General features: G+C 40.3%; 1 protein-coding gene across 28 annotated transcripts in view; it reads left to right on the forward strand.

Moving 5' to 3' along the window:
- EPB41L3 (erythrocyte membrane protein band 4.1 like 3) overlaps positions 1 to 20,072 on the forward strand; it is a 148,145-nt gene that overhangs the window by 112,350 nt on the left and 15,723 nt on the right. For 13 of the 28 annotated variants that reach the window (XM_061356338.1, XM_061356344.1, XM_061356337.1 and 10 more), the window contains exons 9-14: positions 3,353 to 3,505; positions 5,427 to 5,524; positions 7,011 to 7,186; positions 9,251 to 9,471; positions 13,035 to 13,601; positions 17,798 to 17,851. In XM_061356338.1, the coding sequence (XP_061212322.1) occupies positions 3,353 to 3,505; positions 5,427 to 5,524; positions 7,011 to 7,186; positions 9,251 to 9,471; positions 13,035 to 13,601; positions 17,798 to 17,851 (1,269 nt within the window). The remainder of the gene's footprint in view (positions 1 to 3,352; positions 3,506 to 5,426; positions 5,525 to 7,010; positions 7,187 to 9,250; positions 9,472 to 13,034; positions 13,602 to 17,797; positions 17,852 to 20,072) is intronic. The other 15 variants (XM_061356360.1, XM_061356364.1, XM_061356348.1 and 12 more) reach the window with 4 other exon arrangements.

The following is a 20,072-nucleotide window of genomic DNA, read 5'->3' on the forward strand; positions in this document are numbered from 1 at the left end:
AATGTAACTTAGCCTACAGATCGGAGGATGTTGCACATGAACCTTTCATGTTGATTAAACAACCAGATCCTTTGGGAAAATTTTGAGTGAACAGAGTAATGAGGAAGAATTTCAGAAGCTGTCCAGAGAGTGACCAATTGTCATTTCATTCTCTAGTTTTGATAGCCAACAATGGTATCTTAACTAGATAAGCAGATCATTTCTAACACTGCACAAGACTTTCAAGCAGTTATTTAGCTATTCTGGAAACCTAATCAGATTGATCGTAATGGGGACACAGTTGGTTCTCTCTGTGTTGAAGTGTGGTCTTGCACTTGACTGGAAGGACAGTAATTCCACTGGAAACATTCTCCCGTGATAAAGCAGTTTCCCTAATCATTGGCAGGTTAAGTTATGAATAAAACATGGTCATTCTTATTGTGGCTTGGGAGAGCCACCTACCAGAATAGTGTTGGTTGTCTGGTTTGTCTGTCTTTGTGTTTGTTTTTTTTTTCAAATAAATGATTATTTTTTCTTCACTCTTCAAAGAAAAGCCAATGGATTTTAACATCTTGGAGGTTAGCATCCTTAACAAATGAGTGCTGAACAAAGAATCCTGAGCTGTGGAAAGTGCTGCATTTTCTGTAAAGGTCAAATTGTTCTGAGCCTGGTTTTGTGCTGCAGCAGATCCTTTCAAGAACCAAGATAAATTTGCAGCTTGGATCTTGAAAGGGCTTGCAATGGTGTCCCTGGGGCATTTCATAGGAGCCGTGCATGTGAGTTACAGAATCCAAGGCAATCTTTTGTGTTCTGTTAATTGCCTTCACTGAAAATGAAAAATCTGGGCATGGTTCAACGGGCAGCACTCTGCCAGGAGGCATGCCGCTGCCTTCCCTGTGTCTTGCAGACAGGCGCAAAATCTTGAGGTGCATTTGGAGCAGAGATAGAAACGGACTGGTGAATGTCGCTCAGTAGCTTTTTTTCCAACATTCTTTTTCTGACACAAAGAAATCTTCAGCAGCAAAGTGAGTTCCTGTTCTAAATACACTGCACACTTTGTTACTGATAATTTAACATAGCATAGCATTAAGGCCTAAGTTGGGTTTTTTTTTCAGGATATTGGAGAAAGGCTGTGGAATTTAAGAAAGGATATCCTGAGTTTAATTTTTTTCCTAGAAAATACTATCCAGTCTTACTCTTATGTTTGTCTTATGAAAAGACAGGTGGGTAGACAAGCCAATCTTCCTCTAAAGTGATGTTCTGAATCAGAAAAGCTGAAGAAACTAGCTATTCTATGATTCTGTGATTCTAAGTGGTAACCAAATTGGGTCTGTCTGTGGGTTAAGAAATGCAATGGTAATCTTGGAAACTGATCTGAAGGTGGCAAAAGTAGACTGCGTGAGAAGTAATGTTTAGTTTTAATTTGGTTTGCCTGTGAGGTCTGATGGTATCAGGCTATGGGGCAAACACCTCTGTGGATGCCTTTTTGAAAATCACACTGTGGCAGATGTCTCCACATAAATGTCAATTCATTAAGGCTGTGCCAGTATCGTAGGTATTCAACAGATGCTGGACTCACTAGCTGCTGTTAAAGCTAGTTCTCAATTACCCAGCACTATGGTATGATAAAAAATATGTTTAAATAGACAGATTTGCTCTCTGGGCTGTCACAACTCTGATAAAGCCCCATTTGTATGCAGGGCTGCAGGGATGGGCAGCTCAGCATCTTGGTGCTTCCGACATTAGGGCTAACAGTTTTCCATGCAACCATATCACTCCTGAAAAAAGGCGAATTCTTCATTCAGGTTTCATTTTACATCAGTAGTTAAGTATCATGTGGAAAAGCAGTCTTTGACACTGACAAGTAACAGAAGCCTTGAATGGAGTTATATCTGCTGCAAAGGTGGGGATAAAGGAAGTAGGCATTGCTCAACAAACTGTTGAGAAGGTGTATCAAAAGGAGCCCCTTGCACCTGCGTCTTTGTGCTGCATGGGAGCATACGTGCATTTCAGGCGTTGGCCATACAGTGGGATTGCTGGCAATGAGACTTCCTTTTTTTAGAATATATTCACTGTATTTAGACATTATGCATTGCTTAGAAAACTGAAATTAAAGACCACTGAAAAAAATTAGCTTTGTCTTGTATATGTACTACCTGACAGTGATGCCACATGAGAGATTTAATTAGGAAAAATCTACTTTTAAGAGGTGATTTTGTGATTATTGGAACATGCATCCTCTCTTGGTTTGTTGTCTAACACGGGAGTGACTTCGAGGCACTAATTCTGTGTTGTGTCTCATTTTTTTGTATTTCAATCTGTGCTTAATATGCCTTTTCATCATGACTGGCTGTACATGCCGTTGTGTTCATCTTAAAATGCAATCAGATTTTCACTGTGTGCCTAAAAGATGGCTTGCCAAGAAAACCAAAGGAAAACGATTAATTCATTTCACAATTACCATAGGATGACATCTTCATAGCTTCTGTTGTTGGGCTTTTATAAGTTCAAGTTATTTTAGAATAGCCACTGAAGAACTCTGTGCTCTTAGGTAGATCCTTTTTTTTCTCTGGCATTATTAGCACTCAGCTAAGTAAAAAACCCCACAGAATTACACAGGCTAGTAGTGACAGCAAACAGTGAAGATTGAGTTTAGACTATTTGAAGTCTTCTAAAGGAAAGAGAAATGTGTACTTCTTACTTAAAAAATACGTATTTATGAGTATATTCTGACGTGATTGTGGCCAAACCTTTCATAGTGCTAATGTGTCTGACCTACAGCTTCTCCGTCAAAACATGGGTTATAGCACAGGCATGGTTGCACACTTCTGAGAGACTCTTTCTGATCCAAATGCCTAGCTTTCTACACACTTCAAAGTGAAAATACTGAGCATAGGCACAACAGCATTAGAGAAACTAACAAACAAATGAAAGCCAAGACCGGCAAACTATGGAAGAAAAATCTATCTAAGCATTCAAAAGGCTTAGTCATAGAGATGAATGATGCCAGAAGTAAATTTGTATGCCGTCCCACTTACTTTCAATCTGGTATTTATGCTAATAACACTTTTTTGTTATGCTAATAAAATGTTGCTATATGGTTAATATCATTCTTTTAATAGCATCTAAAATTTTCCCCCTCCTTTTGGAGTCTTTGTAAAATATAAGGAAACATTCACAACGCTTCCTGCCTGACCTTACTATTATTTGCATGAATGCAGTCAGTGAGTAGGGTAGCTCTCAGAAATCAGGTCACTACAGCTGATGCATTAAAAAGACATAGCTCAGATAGAAACACAGTATGTAAGAATTTGTAGTACTGTAAGATGTAAGGAGAGAAGTATTTAACAAAGTACATTACTTGCTTTTCCAGGATTCTGAAGGAGTGGAAATCATGTTAGGAGTTTGTGCAAGTGGTCTTTTAATATATCGAGACAGACTCAGAATAAATAGATTTGCGTGGCCAAAGGTTCTGAAAATCTCCTACAAAAGGAACAACTTCTACATCAAAATCCGACCGGGGGAGGTAAGGACACTTCTTTAGTGAATGAACCTTTTCAAAAAGCCCATGTTCTGTTTGCTGATTTGTCATGTCTTACAATCCTTTAATATTCTCTCCATTTACATGTTTTGTGCTGATTTTCTTCAGAAAGATTAGGTAAATACTTTATTTAAAATACAGGTAAAACCTTCTTTTGTGTTTTTATGTTTACATCCATGAACTAACATAAAGTATGGCCATCTGCATATGAAAAGATCATCCATATTATGAATACTTCAGGAATTTAAGTAATATATTGTTTATTCACAGCGTGCTTGTTACCCACCTTCACACTACATGTTAAATTAGCATCCTTTCATCTTGCCCACTAGGAGATGTAGACAGGTCATACCAAATTTTATGAGCATATCAGACCAGTACATTTGGAGTTGGAACAGAAATCCAGTGACTGATGAAAAAGCAGCCAGGCATCAATCTGGGCAGTCTTGGTAGCTGCAGGCTAGCCCTCCCAGCCCCACCGGAGCTCCTGGTCTGGCTCTGAAGAAGGGGATGTGAAATCTTGTACAGTGAGTGCCCTCTCGTGGCTCAGCCCGGTGCATAGCAAACACCTGCCTCATGGATTGAGCGTGTATTAACCCATAGATAAAATCATAAATCTTAGGAGGAGTCACAGGAGGAGTTCAGGATCACCACAGGCAAAGGAGCATCACCATTTTAAGTGCTGGTACAATAAGCTGTGTGCAATAGAGGGAAACCCCATATCCATTTTAGAGGGTGGAGCTGTATAGTGGGAGAGAAATCACCTACATGAGGACTGGAATTTCTTCATTAATGCAGTATGGCAGTTGGGATCTGAGCCAATATCCCCAGGACTGACTTCCGAAATGACCTGGAAAATCTCCTGGGGCCCCCCACCTGCCCCAGAGACTGAAAATTTCCTGGTCTTGAGTTTGGTTTTAAAACCAAACCACACAGCCAGTGTTGTTCCCAGTGCCTGCACTCAAGCTCTCCACCACTGAAGCTTCTTGAGCTCTGCTGGTCTTGGTATGTGGCCTTCTGTGACTGCGTCATAGTTCCTCATGCAAAATAACCAGTGCAGTCTCTACCCAAATCACATTTGAAGATAGTGTGATTCATGATCCCATGTGTCACTTATGTCTTGTTTATTGTTTTGCTGTTTCCTACCTTGTTTATTTCTGTCAATTCCCCGTAGGCATCCAGGCGTCCCTGCAAGTGCTCTTCTGCCTTCCTCTCCCCAATTGTAGCAACACTATTTCACCTACTCATCTATCTGCAGCTAGCCATCAATTTGCTACAGTACTTGTAATTGGCACAGTTTTTGCTTCTGGAATGTATAAATCTGCAGCACAACCTATAAAGGTCTCTTAGTATCCCCAGCCGACTCTTCTCAATTACCTGTCTTTTTCTCATCCTTTCCAGGAGATAAATTAGCTAAAAACACTGTGATTTGCTAACTGTAGTTCTTTCACTGTAAATCTCCTTAATCTAAGGCTGCATGAGACCACATCAGCCCCTGGGGACTATTGCCGCCCTCCATACTATTATCAGGTTTCCCACTGTTAACTGGTGAAGTTAAAACAACAGGGCTAAAACACTTAAATGATGTTTTTCTCAGAAGTCTCCCAAGTCATCTTTGTTACTGTAGGGCATAAAACATCACTGTCACCATCAAAAGCCTCTTCTCATTATCTGGGTTTTCCCCAGATAAACATTCTCATTGATTATTACTCACAGCTTCCTTCCCAGACACAGTCGTCTATAGGATGTGTATATATGTGGTTATATACACCTTGCAATAAGGTGATGTAGATGGAGGAAATGAAGATGATCCTGTGTACGCAGTCTAAAGATAGATGCACAGCATCTATTCTTTTTCCTTTTTTAATTTTTCTTTTTCTAAAATTTCTCTTTCTTTCCTGCCTAGTTTGAGCAGTTTGAAAGCACTATTGGGTTTAAGTTGCCAAATCATCGTGCTGCAAAGCGCTTATGGAAAGTGTGTGTTGAGCACCATACATTTTTCAGGTATGTAGATTTCTTTTCCTAAAGGTGTGATATAAAATGCAACAGGAAAGACCAGTTCTGTCAGCAGTGGCAAACCCCTTCAAATCAAATTGGCTTATTGATCACGAAGCATCTCTGAGCAGACAAGGGAAGGTTATTGCTTCTGCAGAATTTTAAATGTTTCACCCAAAATGTTCATACTATTTCAATAGATACTGTTTAAAATCACCATATGGTCTCAATTAATTGTTTTGCTGTATCTGTGTCATGATATTATCAGCTGCTATAATTAAAGAGGTGAAGGAATCTGCTGCACTTCTGCACATATGCTTGTATAGGGAGAACAACTTACATGGAAAGTTACTGGGGGATGTGGGTAAGAGTCTAAAAAAAATACATACATATATTTCATTTCAGATGAAATTACAGACAGTGTTCACTGGTGTATTTGTAGTCACCAGAATATCCAATCCATAGCTGTCATTTTTTTATTACTGAGGAATTGTGCAGCTGTGTTTTTGACATCTAAGAGAACGTGAGAAAAGTTTGGGATAGTGGAATAAATGCTATAATTTGTTTGTGTTAAGATAGTCAGTAAAGAGATGCTTAACAATGGAAACTCAAAAGGGTGAGATTTTCAGTGATGTGAAAGGGCTTCCAGTGCTTAGGAACCCCTCTAAAGATGTTTGGAAAGACTGAAGAATTTCTCTTTTTTCAGCCTGTCTGTATGTTCATATGAAATGCAGTCTTAGCAGCAAAAGATCTAAAAAGAAATTGAGTATGCATTTTTGGGGTGTTTTCTGATTTTTAATGAAAAACCAGTGTCTAAAACATAAGCTTCATAGCACAGGAATGGCTTTTTTCCATTGGCAAATGGAATGGCAAATTCACATAGCCAAAATAGAGAAGACGAGAAAGCTCTAACCTGAAAAATGTCTGCCTCCCCTGTGAATGAATACTGCCTGACATACACTGGAAATTTGCTCTGGCCCTGTCTTCAGTATAGCAGCACCATTTTAAGTCTGGAATATAAAGCACTGGAACAGGTTGCCCAAAAAAGTTGTAAATGCTCCATCTCTGGCAGTGTTCAAGGCCAGGTTGGACAGAGCCTTGGATGAAGAGTCCCTGACTGTGGCAGGGGGGTTGGAACAAGTTGACTTTAAGGTCTCTTCCAACCCAGATTGTATGATTCAGCCCAGATCAGCATCCCTGATACAAGGAGTAACTTAGTTTTAGTGATTAGAAAATAATAAACCTGATTTTCAAGCAGGAAGGGACTGGGTGATTCTTGCCTGTTAGGAAGTGCTCAGCTCTTCAAATGCATTAGCTAAGCAGTTTTGTCATGCTGTATGAGGGGCATTGTTTGATTCCCTTTTAGCTGCAGACCTGTGAGGCACAAGTTGTGATGGAGAGTGATACCCAACAGTTGTCTTCTCTCCTCTGCAGAAATAGTGGACTGATTTTTGGAGGAGGCGGAGTAATGGGTGCACTGCTTGGTGTGTTTTAGGCTCCTGCTGCCAGAAGCACCTCCAAAGAAGTTCCTCACACTGGGCTCCAAGTTTCGCTACAGTGGCCGGACACAGGCCCAGACGAGAAGAGCCAGTGCCCTCATAGACCGTCCTGCACCTTACTTTGAGCGCTCTTCTAGTAAACGTTATACTATGTCTCGAAGCTTAGATGGGGGTAAGGCCATCTCAATTAACGTTGTCAAAAGATATCATCATCGTGGTCACTGCTCTAGGTTTGGTGTAAGCCTCTTGTCATCTCATCTCCTTGGGCTTCAGCTGAGTGGAGGTTGTGAGTACCTCCACATTCACTGCAGGGTAGGAGAGGACACAGAGAAACAGAGCTCAGTGTACTGCTGCAGTCCTTACAGTGTTTGCCTGGCGGAGGCCATTGGCAGCCCACTCTTTGTGGAGCGGAGCCTCTGTCCTTGACCTCACACCTGCAAAGCACTTCCCTGCTTTGCAGAAGGATGAGGCACCCGGACTTGCCAACCTGGACCTGCCTGCCTGTACAAGTCAAGTTCAACACTTCTTCAGGGTTTGCAGGAGTAACTCTTTGGAGTTTGGTTTAATTTGGATTTTGTTTTTCATTTATGTTCCAATTCATAAATTAAATATTTCCCTTGACACTTTGCTTCCAGTTCTCTCATGTCCAATTTGGGTGGGCACTAACAGGCTTTTTCCGTGCATTTCTTTTGAGGATGTGAGATGAGGAGTAATGTACACAGGTTAATAGTACATTCTTCCTCCTCTCTTTCTCCATGGTTGATGGAGGTCATGGTTCTGCTGATAGTCTAGTTTAAGCCAGCACGTGATTCAGAGTCTCAGCTACTTCTTCAGCTGTTACTGTTGTTGGCTGTTGAGTAAAAAGAGACTGCAGTTTATTTTTGTACAAAAAAAGACTGAGACTAAATTTAGAATTAAAAAAAAGTGAATTTTTCTGCGTAACATCACAAATGAATTGCAATGAGTATAGTTGATTGTGGGGAGGGGGAGAAGCTTTGGTTTAAGAATACTAGTGACAGGCCTTTTTTTCTCCCCCTAAAGGTGCTGCTTGTCATTAATTATTTTGGAATCTTCTAATTCTGACGTGCTGCTTGCTTGTTACCAAGCAACTGGTGACCTGATCGCTGTGCATGTGTCTCAAAGCAGAAATTATCCTTCTGCGTTATTTGTTTGCAGCATCTTAAACAAAATGTCTCCTTTCCTTTGCTTTCTCCTGCCTCCTAAGCTCATTGCCCAGAGAGAAAATATCCTAAATGCTTTTCCCCAGCATTTGTTAGACTCTGCGAGGTTTTTATGATGTTAATTTGCATAAGTGCAGATGGGGAAAAGAGGTTTTTTAATCAATGCTTATGATTACTTCACTAACATTACTGTAGCACAAACGTGGCTGTAACATTCTGAATCATGATTACACTGTTATCCTGGCCCTGTCATCTGTTACAGATGCAAGTAACTATAAATTTGAATAGTCCTATTGACTTAGAAATCACTTACATAATAGTCAAGAGTGGGGTCTGTGTGTATAATAATGTTTTGATTACATTCTATCTGTAAATTTACTATTTATTTCAGAATCACTTATATATATTTAAGTTTGCTAGATTATTGCACATTTGCATTCTGGTTTCGTCTGCTGAACTGAATGTCATCACTTCCCAGAATTTTTTAGGATAATAAGCTCACTTAACTACCAGGCTTCAATACTTGTTAATACATAGATCCCATTTCTTGATTCTCAGATATTATGCCTGTGTTACATCAATATTATCATTTTCTTTAATGCAGCACATTACTTATCATGCATTTGATCTGCATTGTTATATTCTGACAGATATAAAAAAACCCTCTTCCACCCCCATGGCTGATGTCATAGCTGGTTCTCCTTATGTTTCCTGCCTGATAACTGTGGCAACACGTTGATTTTTTTGTTCTGACGTTTTACTACAGGAGCACTTTTAATGGCTTGCTAACATTTAACAACCATGTAATGCGCACATTAGCTACACTAATGTGTGTATACACATCCATAATATATGTTTATGCATATAAAAGCTACAAGCTTTATTTCAAGTAAACAATTTATTTAAATGTATGCACATGCTTCTGAGTTCCTGAAACATGACATAGTTGTGTTTTCAGCATATCTTAAATGTTTTACTAACCCAGCTTTTTAATTTTATGCAGCTTCTCAGCAAAAGCTATTTCAGACTTTCCCTCTTTAAATATTTGCTTTTAGCATCAGTGAATGAAAACCATGAAATGTACATGAAGGATTCTGTGTCTGCTGCAGAGGTTGGTACTGGCCAGTACGCCACAACAAAGGGCATCTCTCAGACCAACTTGATAACCACTGTGACCCCAGAGAAAAAGGCAGAAGAGGAGAAAGATGATGAAGAGAGCAAAAAGAAAAGAGCAGAGGAAGTCACCCCAGTCTCAGCAATACGCCATGACACCAAGGTAGAGTTTTAAGGGTTTAGTATTAAACTGACATGCCTAGAAAGCGCTTGAAGAAACAGAATTGTCAGGGAGGGAGGGAAGGGGTCCCTCATTCCGTGAAAGGAAACTAGAATACATACGGTTGTATATTCTGTGTAGGTACATGTATATACGTGTCTTGAATCAATATTTTTATACTCCTTCTGCATTTCATACGATGTTGTAAAAGTTGGTTCCTGCCTTGGACTTTTTTGTTTTAAATTTGTTTAACATTGAGCATAATGTTTTTACACAGCATTCAAGAATTCTTTAGGAAATAGCTGAAAGTAGCTTGGCAGTGCACATTTTGTTCCTTTGGTCTTCAGTCGTATTTTAACTTCAGTATGGGCATCATGGTTTTTGTTTTTTGACAAGGCAACAAAACAGTTGTGTTCTCGTATGTAGCTCTGTGCTTTAAACTGTTGTATTTTTCTCATTTACTTCTCAAAACACTCTCTTTCCTTACATGTATTTCAGTGAGCATTTTTATCTATTAACTTCTGGGTATTAATATACTACTATAAGTTTTTTTCTTTTTTTCTGGCTTACAAAAGCATTTGCTTCCCTCTTTTGAAGTTTTGCACTAAAGAAAACTGGTTTTGTTGATGATTCTCTGCTCAGATGTTAAAGCTATTCATCCCTCACCATCTCCAGTTCCACACCCACCTCATACATGTTCAGATATGGCTGTGTATTATAGCTACCGAGTTATTAAGATGGAGTAAATCGAGCAGGGGGACAGAGAAGATACTGAATTTCAGAGATTGACAGTGAAGAGAAATAAGGTAGAATCAGAACAGTTCAGGTATAAAATGTCCTCTGTTTCTTATATATTGTGGAGAAGAAAACAGAATATGCAATACTAAATCCAGCTTATCAAACAAAAGGTGTACTATGGAATGCACTTGCTAAACAAGTCAGATTTACCCTCTTCATTTATGAGAAAAAATCTTGATGTAGGCCTTTACACCCACAAAACTGTCATGCACACAGGTGTTAGAACCTGCACTTCTAACCTTACTGTTTAAGGCCAGAATGAGCTAAACAGCTAAAGGATCAATTTCTCAAAATGGGTTGCAATTAAGACACCAAAAACCAGAAAAAAACATGAGAAAATACTTTCTATTTAAAGTATGGTCTGTAACTGTAGCATTAAGAAAAAGAAAATAATCTCTGTAAAATTAAACTGGGGTCTTCTTGAAACTCCATTGGTTTCTGCATTGATAAGTATTTATGAAAATCAAATATGCAGGAAATACCCAATAGAAACTAATTGTGTTCCAAGTGGTATTTATTTATGTAAATGGAGAGATCAGTTGCATTCGGAATATCACCTCTTCTTTATATATGGCTAGAAATAGTCAAAGATGTTTTTAGGACAGTATTTTGATGGTACTTAAACATGTAAAAATTGATGATTTTTACCCCCAGCTTACGAGGTGGGTTCTGTTTAAGACACCTGTTAATAGAGTTTCCATTTGATAAGTCTATAGAGATCTCAGTTCTGTTTGCACTGGACCTGCTAACAGCTTTGTCATTCATCATAAAGAGAATAGGGTCTCAAGAAACAGGGCAAGTTAAAAATCAATTCCTATTTAAGGGTATATAAATTTTATGGCAGGTTTTCAACTTTTCCACTAAGACATTTCTCCTTTGTTTTATCCATGTGTATTTTAGTACCGGAAGTTATTCTAAATATTAACACTGCAAAGATGTCAGTAAGTGAATAGTCTGTATTAGCAAAGAATAAATTTACTTTGGCTTTTTTGCCTTTACAGTATAAAGAGAAGTTCTGTATATTTAGCTCGTATCAACTCCTGTGAGGCCATCAGCATTAAATTTTGACTTGAGGTTACTATATTAAGCCTGTGAAGAAGACATTTGCAAGTAGTTTGAAGTTAGGGTTGATTCTCATTGCTTAATTCAGGAATATAGATTGACTGAATTGATAGATTGGGTTTTTAACTGTTCTGGTTAGGAAAGAGAGAAGTGAAACACTAAGGAAAAGGGAAGGAGCTCTTCCATGTAAATGTTTGGCTTATATCCCATTCCTACCAATTGATGTACCTGCTAAAGATGCAGCTTAGTAGCTAGGACTGACGCATCCTGTGTCTAAGACTTGGATCCTGCTTGTTGGCTCTGATTTGGCATCATCTTGTACAGGCAGATGCTGTTTTGGCTTTGAAGTCATTTTGCTCTTAGGAGCTGGGAGTGGCAATGAGGTTGAAATGCCTTTTATAGCTCTTTGGGGAGATGTGTGATGGATGGAGCAGCGCAGGTGCTTAGGTTTTGGTCATGGAGACAGTGTGTCACTTCAGCTAAGAGCACCTAGTTACCTTTGGCCAAAAGGTCTCTGATCCGCCAGCATTGTGGCAGGTCTGTTTTACTGGGGTGTTTTGGTGGCAGTGGTGGTTGTTGACCTTCTAAAGAGCGGTCATGGCTGCCAGCAGGGAATGCGTTAGGTGACAGTCACCCCTCCTGCTGAATCACCTCCCTCGTCCTACCAATTTTTTGTCCTTGAATGACCTTAAAGTCTGGTGGAATGCCCTACAAACAGCATATCAAAGAAATCCTGCTTGTTGATAGCCAGTATTCTTTGCATTGTGGTAAAATTTATAGCAGAAGCATTGGGTACATTTTTACTTCTTTGCTATTGATTGGTCTTTTGTATCATCTTTTAACTGTGAAGAGATGTGGCTGTGTGGGGCAGGGACCTCCCTCTGGTCAGCTACCTTCTTTTAATGTGCTTCGGAAGCAGAGTAGAGGGACAGCAGGGCAAATGGCTGGAAAGGGGCAGAGGGGAGGGCAGGGCTGTGGGGATGCCCAGAGAAGGCCAGCCTGCATGGTGGTGGGAGCCATGCTGAGGAGCTGGCTGCTGGGGCAGGCATCAGGCTAGTCAGGGTTTTCCCATGGTAACAGCTCATGTATGGATTTGTGCTCCCCCAAACTAGAACGTGTTTCAGTTGGATTTGGGACCTAGATTTTTTCTTTAATTCTGTAACAGAGGAATTTGGGCACACACAGTTTCAAAATCATTGGTGGTTTAAATTATTACTTCTGAGTCTGCCCAAGGCATAGATGGGAAGCATCTGGCCCCCACTGGGTCTCCTGACTGCAGGAGCACAAGCAGTATTGGTATTAGAAATACGTTCCCTCATTTCTTTGTTGCTCTCCATGTGCTTCATGTTTGAAAGCTCCTTACAATCGGAAGCCAGTCTTGCAGTAAGTGGAAATTGGCAGCACCTGAAACTCCACATATGGCCATGAAGGTTTATATGTAAATCCCATACTGCAAATGACTAGACAAATGCTGAAACAAGAAGTTGCCTTTTGTAAGCTGTAATCCCGATTCACTAATACCTATGGTGTGCAGCATGGGAACAAGCACCATGTAACTCAATAGAAAGCTGTGGTGTTGAAATACTGTTTATAATTTTATATATATATTATAATATTTATCATCACAAAGGAAAATTAACTAATTACAGTTTTCTTTTTGTCCTTTTGCTTTTGCGCCTTGTTTGCTGCTCTTTCTCTGTCACCAGCCATCTTTGCTTGGCACTGACTCCCACAACCCCTCGCCATCCTCGCAGCCTGGCCCCCATGTATCTTCAGCAAAGCTTCGCAGGAGATGCAAGGAGAGCACTCGAACAAAGTCCTTAGGTTGTGAGGCGCCCAAAGAGAGCGCCCCAAAGCACGGCGAGTTGGAGCCAGACTGTGACAGAAAGGGGCGAGTGTGCTCCGCCGAGCAAGACGTGGCTTTCGGCTATAAGCAAAAAGCCAGCAAAGGCGGAACGCTGTTCTCCTTCTCCTTGCAACTTCCAGAGTCATTTCCTTCCCTTCTGGATGATGATGGCTACCTGTCACTCCCTAACCTCTCTGAAACCAACCTCCTGCCTGCCAGTGTGCAGCACTACCTCCCCATCCGCTCCCCCTCCCTGGTGCCTTGCTTCCTCTTCATTTTTTTCTTTCTGCTCTCTGCCTCTTTCTCAGTGCCATACGCCCTCACTCTCTCCTTTCCTCTGGCTATGTGCCTCTGCTACCTGGAGCCCAAGGCGGCCTCCTTGAGTGCCTCACTTGCCAATGACCTGAGTGACAGTTCAGAGGAAGAGGTGTGTACCTCGGCATCGAACACACTCTTTTTCGTGTTCAGTGCTTCAGTCCTAACCAGTGTTAGATTGCTGCAATAGTGGTCCTACTTTCAGAGCCTCATTTCTGTCTGTGCTGATATGTTAGAAGGGGAGGGTTTGGTTTATTTTTTATGTTTGGGGCTTAGTTTTTTTCCTCCTTTTCTTACTTATTTTTGTTGTGTTGGGAGCACAGCTTGGGGCCCAGGGTTAGGCACAACACTGTGGAAGTGGCTTGGTTTAAACTGTGTCAGCTGATGCAAAGTGACTTGCACTAAACAAATTGCCACTGATCAGCTCTGATGTATTGTATGTGAACCCACCCGGACCTTCTCCCCCCCCCCATCAGTTTATACTAGGGTTAGAATAGTTATCTAAATAGAGGGTATTAAGTACGATTTCCTGCATAATTACATATACATATGTATATACATTATATTTGTGTAACAAGCTACCCAATAATAAGGCACCCTCACCAACTTTAGAATGTTCAGGGAGACTGAGCTCTTTTCAAGAGGCTGTCAGCTGTAGGCTAAGCCTAGAAAAGGCTTTCTGATCCAGTGAAACCTGGATCTGGATTTTCAGCCTTGATTCCATCTCTGCTGCAGATTAAATTGTTTTCCTATGCTTAAAATCCAGTATATCAGTGAGAGGTCAGATTGGGACAGCTGCTCAACAGCTGTGGGCCAGCTTGCCATTTGCAGCGTTCAATTAGCACTCTCAAAACCAATGCCTCAAGCCACTGGGGTGATCACAGGCAGATAAACCAACTGCAGTAGGAGTCCACAGTGGTTCTGGGAACTGTGGATGTGATAATATATCTGGAAGAAGAAAAGGAATGTGCTTGTTTAGGTAACAAGAGTAACTGGCATCTCAGTTTTTCCTGGTGCTGTTGTTCTTTGTTGACAGAATAAAATAATGAGCTCAGGTTTTCCTCCTTTTTCCTTTTTACCCTTCATCTTCAAATTCAAAACTACAGCTTTGTTGCATGTAAGAAAACACAAAACCAAAACCAGATCAAACAATCGTACACCAATTGGCCATTGGTAAAGTCATCTTGGCCGCTTTTCAATGCTGTTACTGTAGTTGTCTTCGATAAACCCACTTGTGCATCTAAACATTTGTGTAATCCGCTGCTGTTGGTTTTGTAGGACTTGGTGCCGGATTTCATTTCCTTTTTATAGAAAGCCAGAAGTCATATCAATTTATCCTGTAAAAACATTGCTTTTAGATGCTTTTGGGTCTTTGATGCCTAACAACTAAATAATAATGTGCATTTTCTGATAAAAAGCATCCAAAATGTTGCTGTCTCATTTTGTGTCCTCACTTCAAGCCAGCATTTAGGTCTCAATTTGCGTTAGCTCTGCACTTGGATTAATCTAATAGCAATAACAGGATTAATACAGTGCCAGCTCCAAAGGCAATAACGAGGCAGTGTTTATGTAATGCATTGGTCTGTTCCACTTTCAGAAATGAACACTTCTTTTCATTAGTAAAGTTAGGAAGTATTGAGCATAAAAATGTATTAAATAGGCTTTTGAGTGTCACTCTTATGAGGGTGATTATTCTGGCAGTGCTTCCTGGCAGACAACACAGACTTGTGCCTAATCCAGGGGGTATTTCTTGTTCAAAATATTGCATGAAAATGAATATGTTTTAAACTTGGGCATGTCTGCATTACATTGGCAAAACAAATCACAGCAGTTATGATCACAGTTTAGAGGAGGTGCAGCTGCAGCATCCCCAGAGATAGCTGCTTCACCTTCCTGCTCAAATCACTCGCCTGCCCCCAAGCCCCACCAGCAGCTGCACTACAGCTCGTCTCGGAGTTGAACCCAACCTTTCTTACTCTCCACTCCAGAGGAGACCTGCCTTGCTCAGCCTCAATTCACCATTCCCTGCTCTGCGATAAGCCCAGATATTTATTTCAAGTAACTCAGTAATGCTGACTTCAACTCCATGGCTGTTGAATGGCTTATTAGCAGACATGTATGTTGCAATAAAGCGAATTTTGTGCCTTATTTAGGATTTCATTGCTGTCATGGTAAAGAAATACAAACCGCTTTTTCCTTCTAGTTCACAAAAGATTGCTCACAGTGATGCAGAAGGCTACAGGAAGTATCCTGAACCAATCTCATACCATTTTGAGCTCTGTTCTCCCTTGAGCAGTGCATCTGGAGGCAGGCTGTGCAGTCAGAGACAGAATCTCAAACCTTAGCTTTCATTAGCTTTTGTGTTTGTACCTTAGCAGCTGATATTTTTATTGATTTTTCTGTAATGTTTCAAATTTCAAGTTCTTAAATGAACCCTGTGTGCCAGACTCATGTTACAGTGCCTTGACACAAATCTTTTAATCCCTTTCAAATGCCTACATTCATTAATTCCTTTCTTTTCTTTTTTCTTTTTTTCTTTCTTTTTGTAAGTAGGAGTGACAATACATAGATTTTTTTTTTCTTTATATTTCCATACCTTTACAATTGTTTATAATCGTAGAAACATAGAACAGTTCAGGTTGGAAGGGACCTTCAGAGGTCATCTAGTCCGCCCTCTCTGCCATGAGCAGGGACATCTGTTGTAAAGATGTGAGATCATTCACTAATAAAGAAACAATTTTCTAACACTTTAGTGAAAACAGTTTGGCCATCTGGGTATACTATTTTGGCATTACAGTTTCATTTAAAAATAAAAGTGATCTGTGTAGTGAGTGATTGTTTATTGGAATATTGCATGTAACTTGCATTCATGCGCTTAACTAGATAGTACAAAATGCCTGCCTGTTCTTCTGCCTGGCATACAAGCAGTACAAGTTATTTAAAGGAATGAATGATATAAAACAAAGAAATGCAAAAATATCAAAAAAGCAGTTTTATGAAATATTTGAGTTGTCGGAAAATAACAGAAGATAGGAGATTCAAAGTTAAGACTGGTACTCCATCTACCAGTAGATTGCTTTTTTCTCATTTCATACTGGTGAGATTTGAGATTGAGATGTATTGTCTTAGTTTTACATTACCTGCCTGGGTTACTTTATGTTATCTAAGGACCACAGAAAATCACTAATCAAAAGCAGAGCTTTCACTTATGTTGAAACTGGGATGTGCCAATCTGGGGAACTAGAGAGCACTTTGATTACTTACTAGTTTTCCATAAGCTTGCATAACATCAAAAATAGTCATTTGAACTCTCTTCTCAACCTGTAGTAACCTATCCTCTACTCTCTATTTATTAAATCTTGACATCTGTATTCTCCACTAAACTTTCTTCATGATGTTGAGCAAAGCAGGGATAGATCAGTCTGTGCAATGCTGTGCTTTGTTTCATTTTTCTCATTCTTACCTAGTAAGTGTTTGGGTTTGGTTCGTTTGTTTTTTTTTAGGGGGGTGGGGGGGAATTACTTTTATTTTTCTCCTGCTTTCATCCATATTCTTCATTGGAATGAGAAGTATTTTTTTTTTACTCTTTTAATGGCAGTTTTCTTTCTTTTTACTATTGTTAACTATCAGCTGCTCTTTATTGGAACCGAATGGGATCTGAGCCATACCATTACTCCACAGACAGACAGTAGATGGGCTGGGGGTACAGTTACTTGAACTCCTTGGTAATGCAGACAGCCTCACTGTGTATAAATGTGGAGACAAGAACAACTTCTGTACAAATGAGGGGCTGAAAGTCAGGTGACTGTTAAAGTAGCCTTTTTTTTTACTTTATCCCCTTCCGGATAAAAAGTCAACCACCAAATTGATCTGTATTGGCTAGAACAAAAATTTGATGAGTAATTTTCTGTTAAAGAAATTATTATGGGAGGAAAAGTTTGATTAGAGAATATTAGCTTTTTTGTCCCCATTTTTTTTAAGCCACCTGGCTTTCTTAAGAAGAAAAAAAAAATTGCTATTCAAATAACACTTTTCCAGTAATGTTTTATTTGGCTTATAAATTTGTTCCAGTAAAGCCGTATACTGTGTACAGTACGCCTGGAGTCTTCCTCTGAGTCTGTTCTGTTTACTAATATAGCATTTTTATTTTGCTTCTTTGACTTGTGCGTGGTTTGAAAAGCAATGCTAATGCAGTTCACAGATGTTGAATTTAACAGTTCCCCATATGACCCGCGTGTACTGATGAGCTGGGTTTATTCTTTATTCCTGCCTTCCTCTTGGAACCCGGTTACTTGTCTAACCAAATAGACTGACAGTGAGCAGACGGATACTGCAGCTGATGGTGAGACCACTGCCACCGAGGTTTGTACAGTCACTGGCACCCAGTTATGGCAGGGGAGAGTGTTCTGCCTCATCTCTTCCCAGCCCTGGGCATGAGGGCTAAACTGCATGTTTCCTATGGCAGTTCGGGATCCTTTTCTGTGCGTGTGTGCATGTGCGTGTGAGCAGGTGTGAGTTTAGAGTTTTCAGTGCTCCCTACAGGTTCCTCTTACCTCTGCATTTGATCTGGAACTGCAAGGCCACACTGTGCAGGTAGCAGGGCAGTGGCAGCCACCCACATCAACACAGCCCACCTGGATGGTCTTCCTGGCCAGATTGTGCCCTGGGTTCTAATATTTGCTTGTTTGCTCATGTTCATCTTGTGTGTGAGGGAGAGGGGACTACATAAAGGTATTTTCCACATTATAAATATCTGAGGCTTTCCTTGACTGTAATGTCACATGTCATCTTCATATACATCTTCATATACTGCCACGAGGAGTCCAGGGATTGTGTTCAGAGAAGACATGTAAAAAAATTGTATTTTCTTAGCACTGAGGAGCCTCATATCCACAACATGTTATAAAGACTGTGCAGGCAAATTCAAACCTATGTGACTCCACTGGAGTGCATATAATGCTTTCATAATTAATATGCCTGCAGCTGCAAACATGAGCAGAATTGGGTCTGACATCTGGTAGAAGACAAAGTATTATCACAAACAGTGCTGTAACTTTTCAGTAGGATCTCATTAATATTCCAGACTGTTAAAATTATGAAGGAAAGATTCTCTGTATGACACGTCAGGACAATTCGGCCTCGACTGTAAATAGAATAGATTTGAACTGAATTGTAAAGTAATCAACAGATTTTCCCATGGGTCATTTGACTATTTAGGACTATATGAAAAATTAACAATAAAATAGCAGCGTGAGCATTAAAATAATCCAAGTGGAGCAACAACATAGAATCACAGAATCCTTTGGAGTGGAAAGCTTATCTGGTTCCATCCCCTGCTGCCATGTGCAGGGACACCTTCCACTAGATCAGGTTGCTCAAAGCCCCATCCAACCTGGCCTTGAATGCTGCCGGGGATGGGGCAGACACAGCTTTTCTGGGCTTGCCAGGGCCTCACCACCCTCACAGTAAAGACCTTCTTTCTAATACCTAAGCTAAATTTCCCCTCCGTCAGTTTAAAGCCATTCCCCCTTGTCCCGTCACTACAGGCCCTTGTAAAAAGTCCCTGTCCAAATTTCTTTTAGCACCCCTTTAGGCACTTGAAGCTGCTCTAAGGTCTCCCCACAACCTTCACTTCTCCAGCTGAACAGCCCCAACTCTCTCAGCCTGTGCACAGGAGAGGTGCTCCAGCCCTCTGACCATCTTCATCGCCCTCCTCTGGACTCCAGCAGGTCCATCTCCTTCTTGTGCTGCGGGGCCCTGGAGCTGAACACAGTGCTCTAGATGGGGTCTCACAAAGTCTGTTGGGACAAGTCAGGATTACAAAATGCTTTCAGGTGTCTCTTGCACTCTTAAGTTCAGGCCTTGAGTCCTACAGAAAGTAAAGTATAATCCTAAAAAACATTACATTTAAAATGTTCAGTTTATTCCTAAAAAATGTGTGACAGTCTCCCTAGCTGCTGTCTTTATTTTAGGGGAGAAGACTCTGTAAACCTAATTTTTCCTTATGGATACCTGTTTTTTTAAAATGCAGTATATTTGCCATCTGAAAATTCATCCCTCAGGACTGGGGCTTATTGTGTTGCTTTTGACAATGTGAGCTGAAGTAAATGTGTTGTGTTGTGTCATTCCAGAAGACCACCATTGCTGATAGCTCCTGAAAGAATATATACAGGCTAAATATGAAATAAAATTACATAAATACAGAAAGGGCCTGAGGCTAGAGAAATAGCATTTTAAGCAAATAAAATGTGCTTCATTGTGTAAAAAGCATTGCAAGTGGTTTACCTGTGGTGAGTTTATGCCAGGCTTTGCCTGTGGCCCAGGAAATGCCACATATTTAAACTCTGGTATTATGGACTTCCAAAGAACTTGCTGTTGCCGTCCAGTCCTAAACCAGATGTAATCTTGGTGATAGTGTCAAACTGTTGCTCTTGACGTAGAGATCTGTGAATGTGGAATGCGCCAATATTTATAAAAGGAAAATGTTTTAAGAGTCTGTTGTTCACAAGTAACAAATTTGAAAAGAGAAGACTTGCTCTGAGTTAGGGGAGCCGTGCAAAGTCAGCCAGTGTGTCTGCTCCTT

Source organism: Neopsephotus bourkii, unplaced genomic scaffold, assembly GCF_033783945.1.
Source record: "Neopsephotus bourkii isolate Nb327-2 ecotype Australia unplaced genomic scaffold, CSIRO-AGI_Nbou_v1 NB_846, whole genome shotgun sequence".
In the NCBI taxonomy this organism is placed as follows: Eukaryota; Metazoa; Chordata; class Aves; order Psittaciformes; family Psittacidae; genus Neopsephotus; species Neopsephotus bourkii.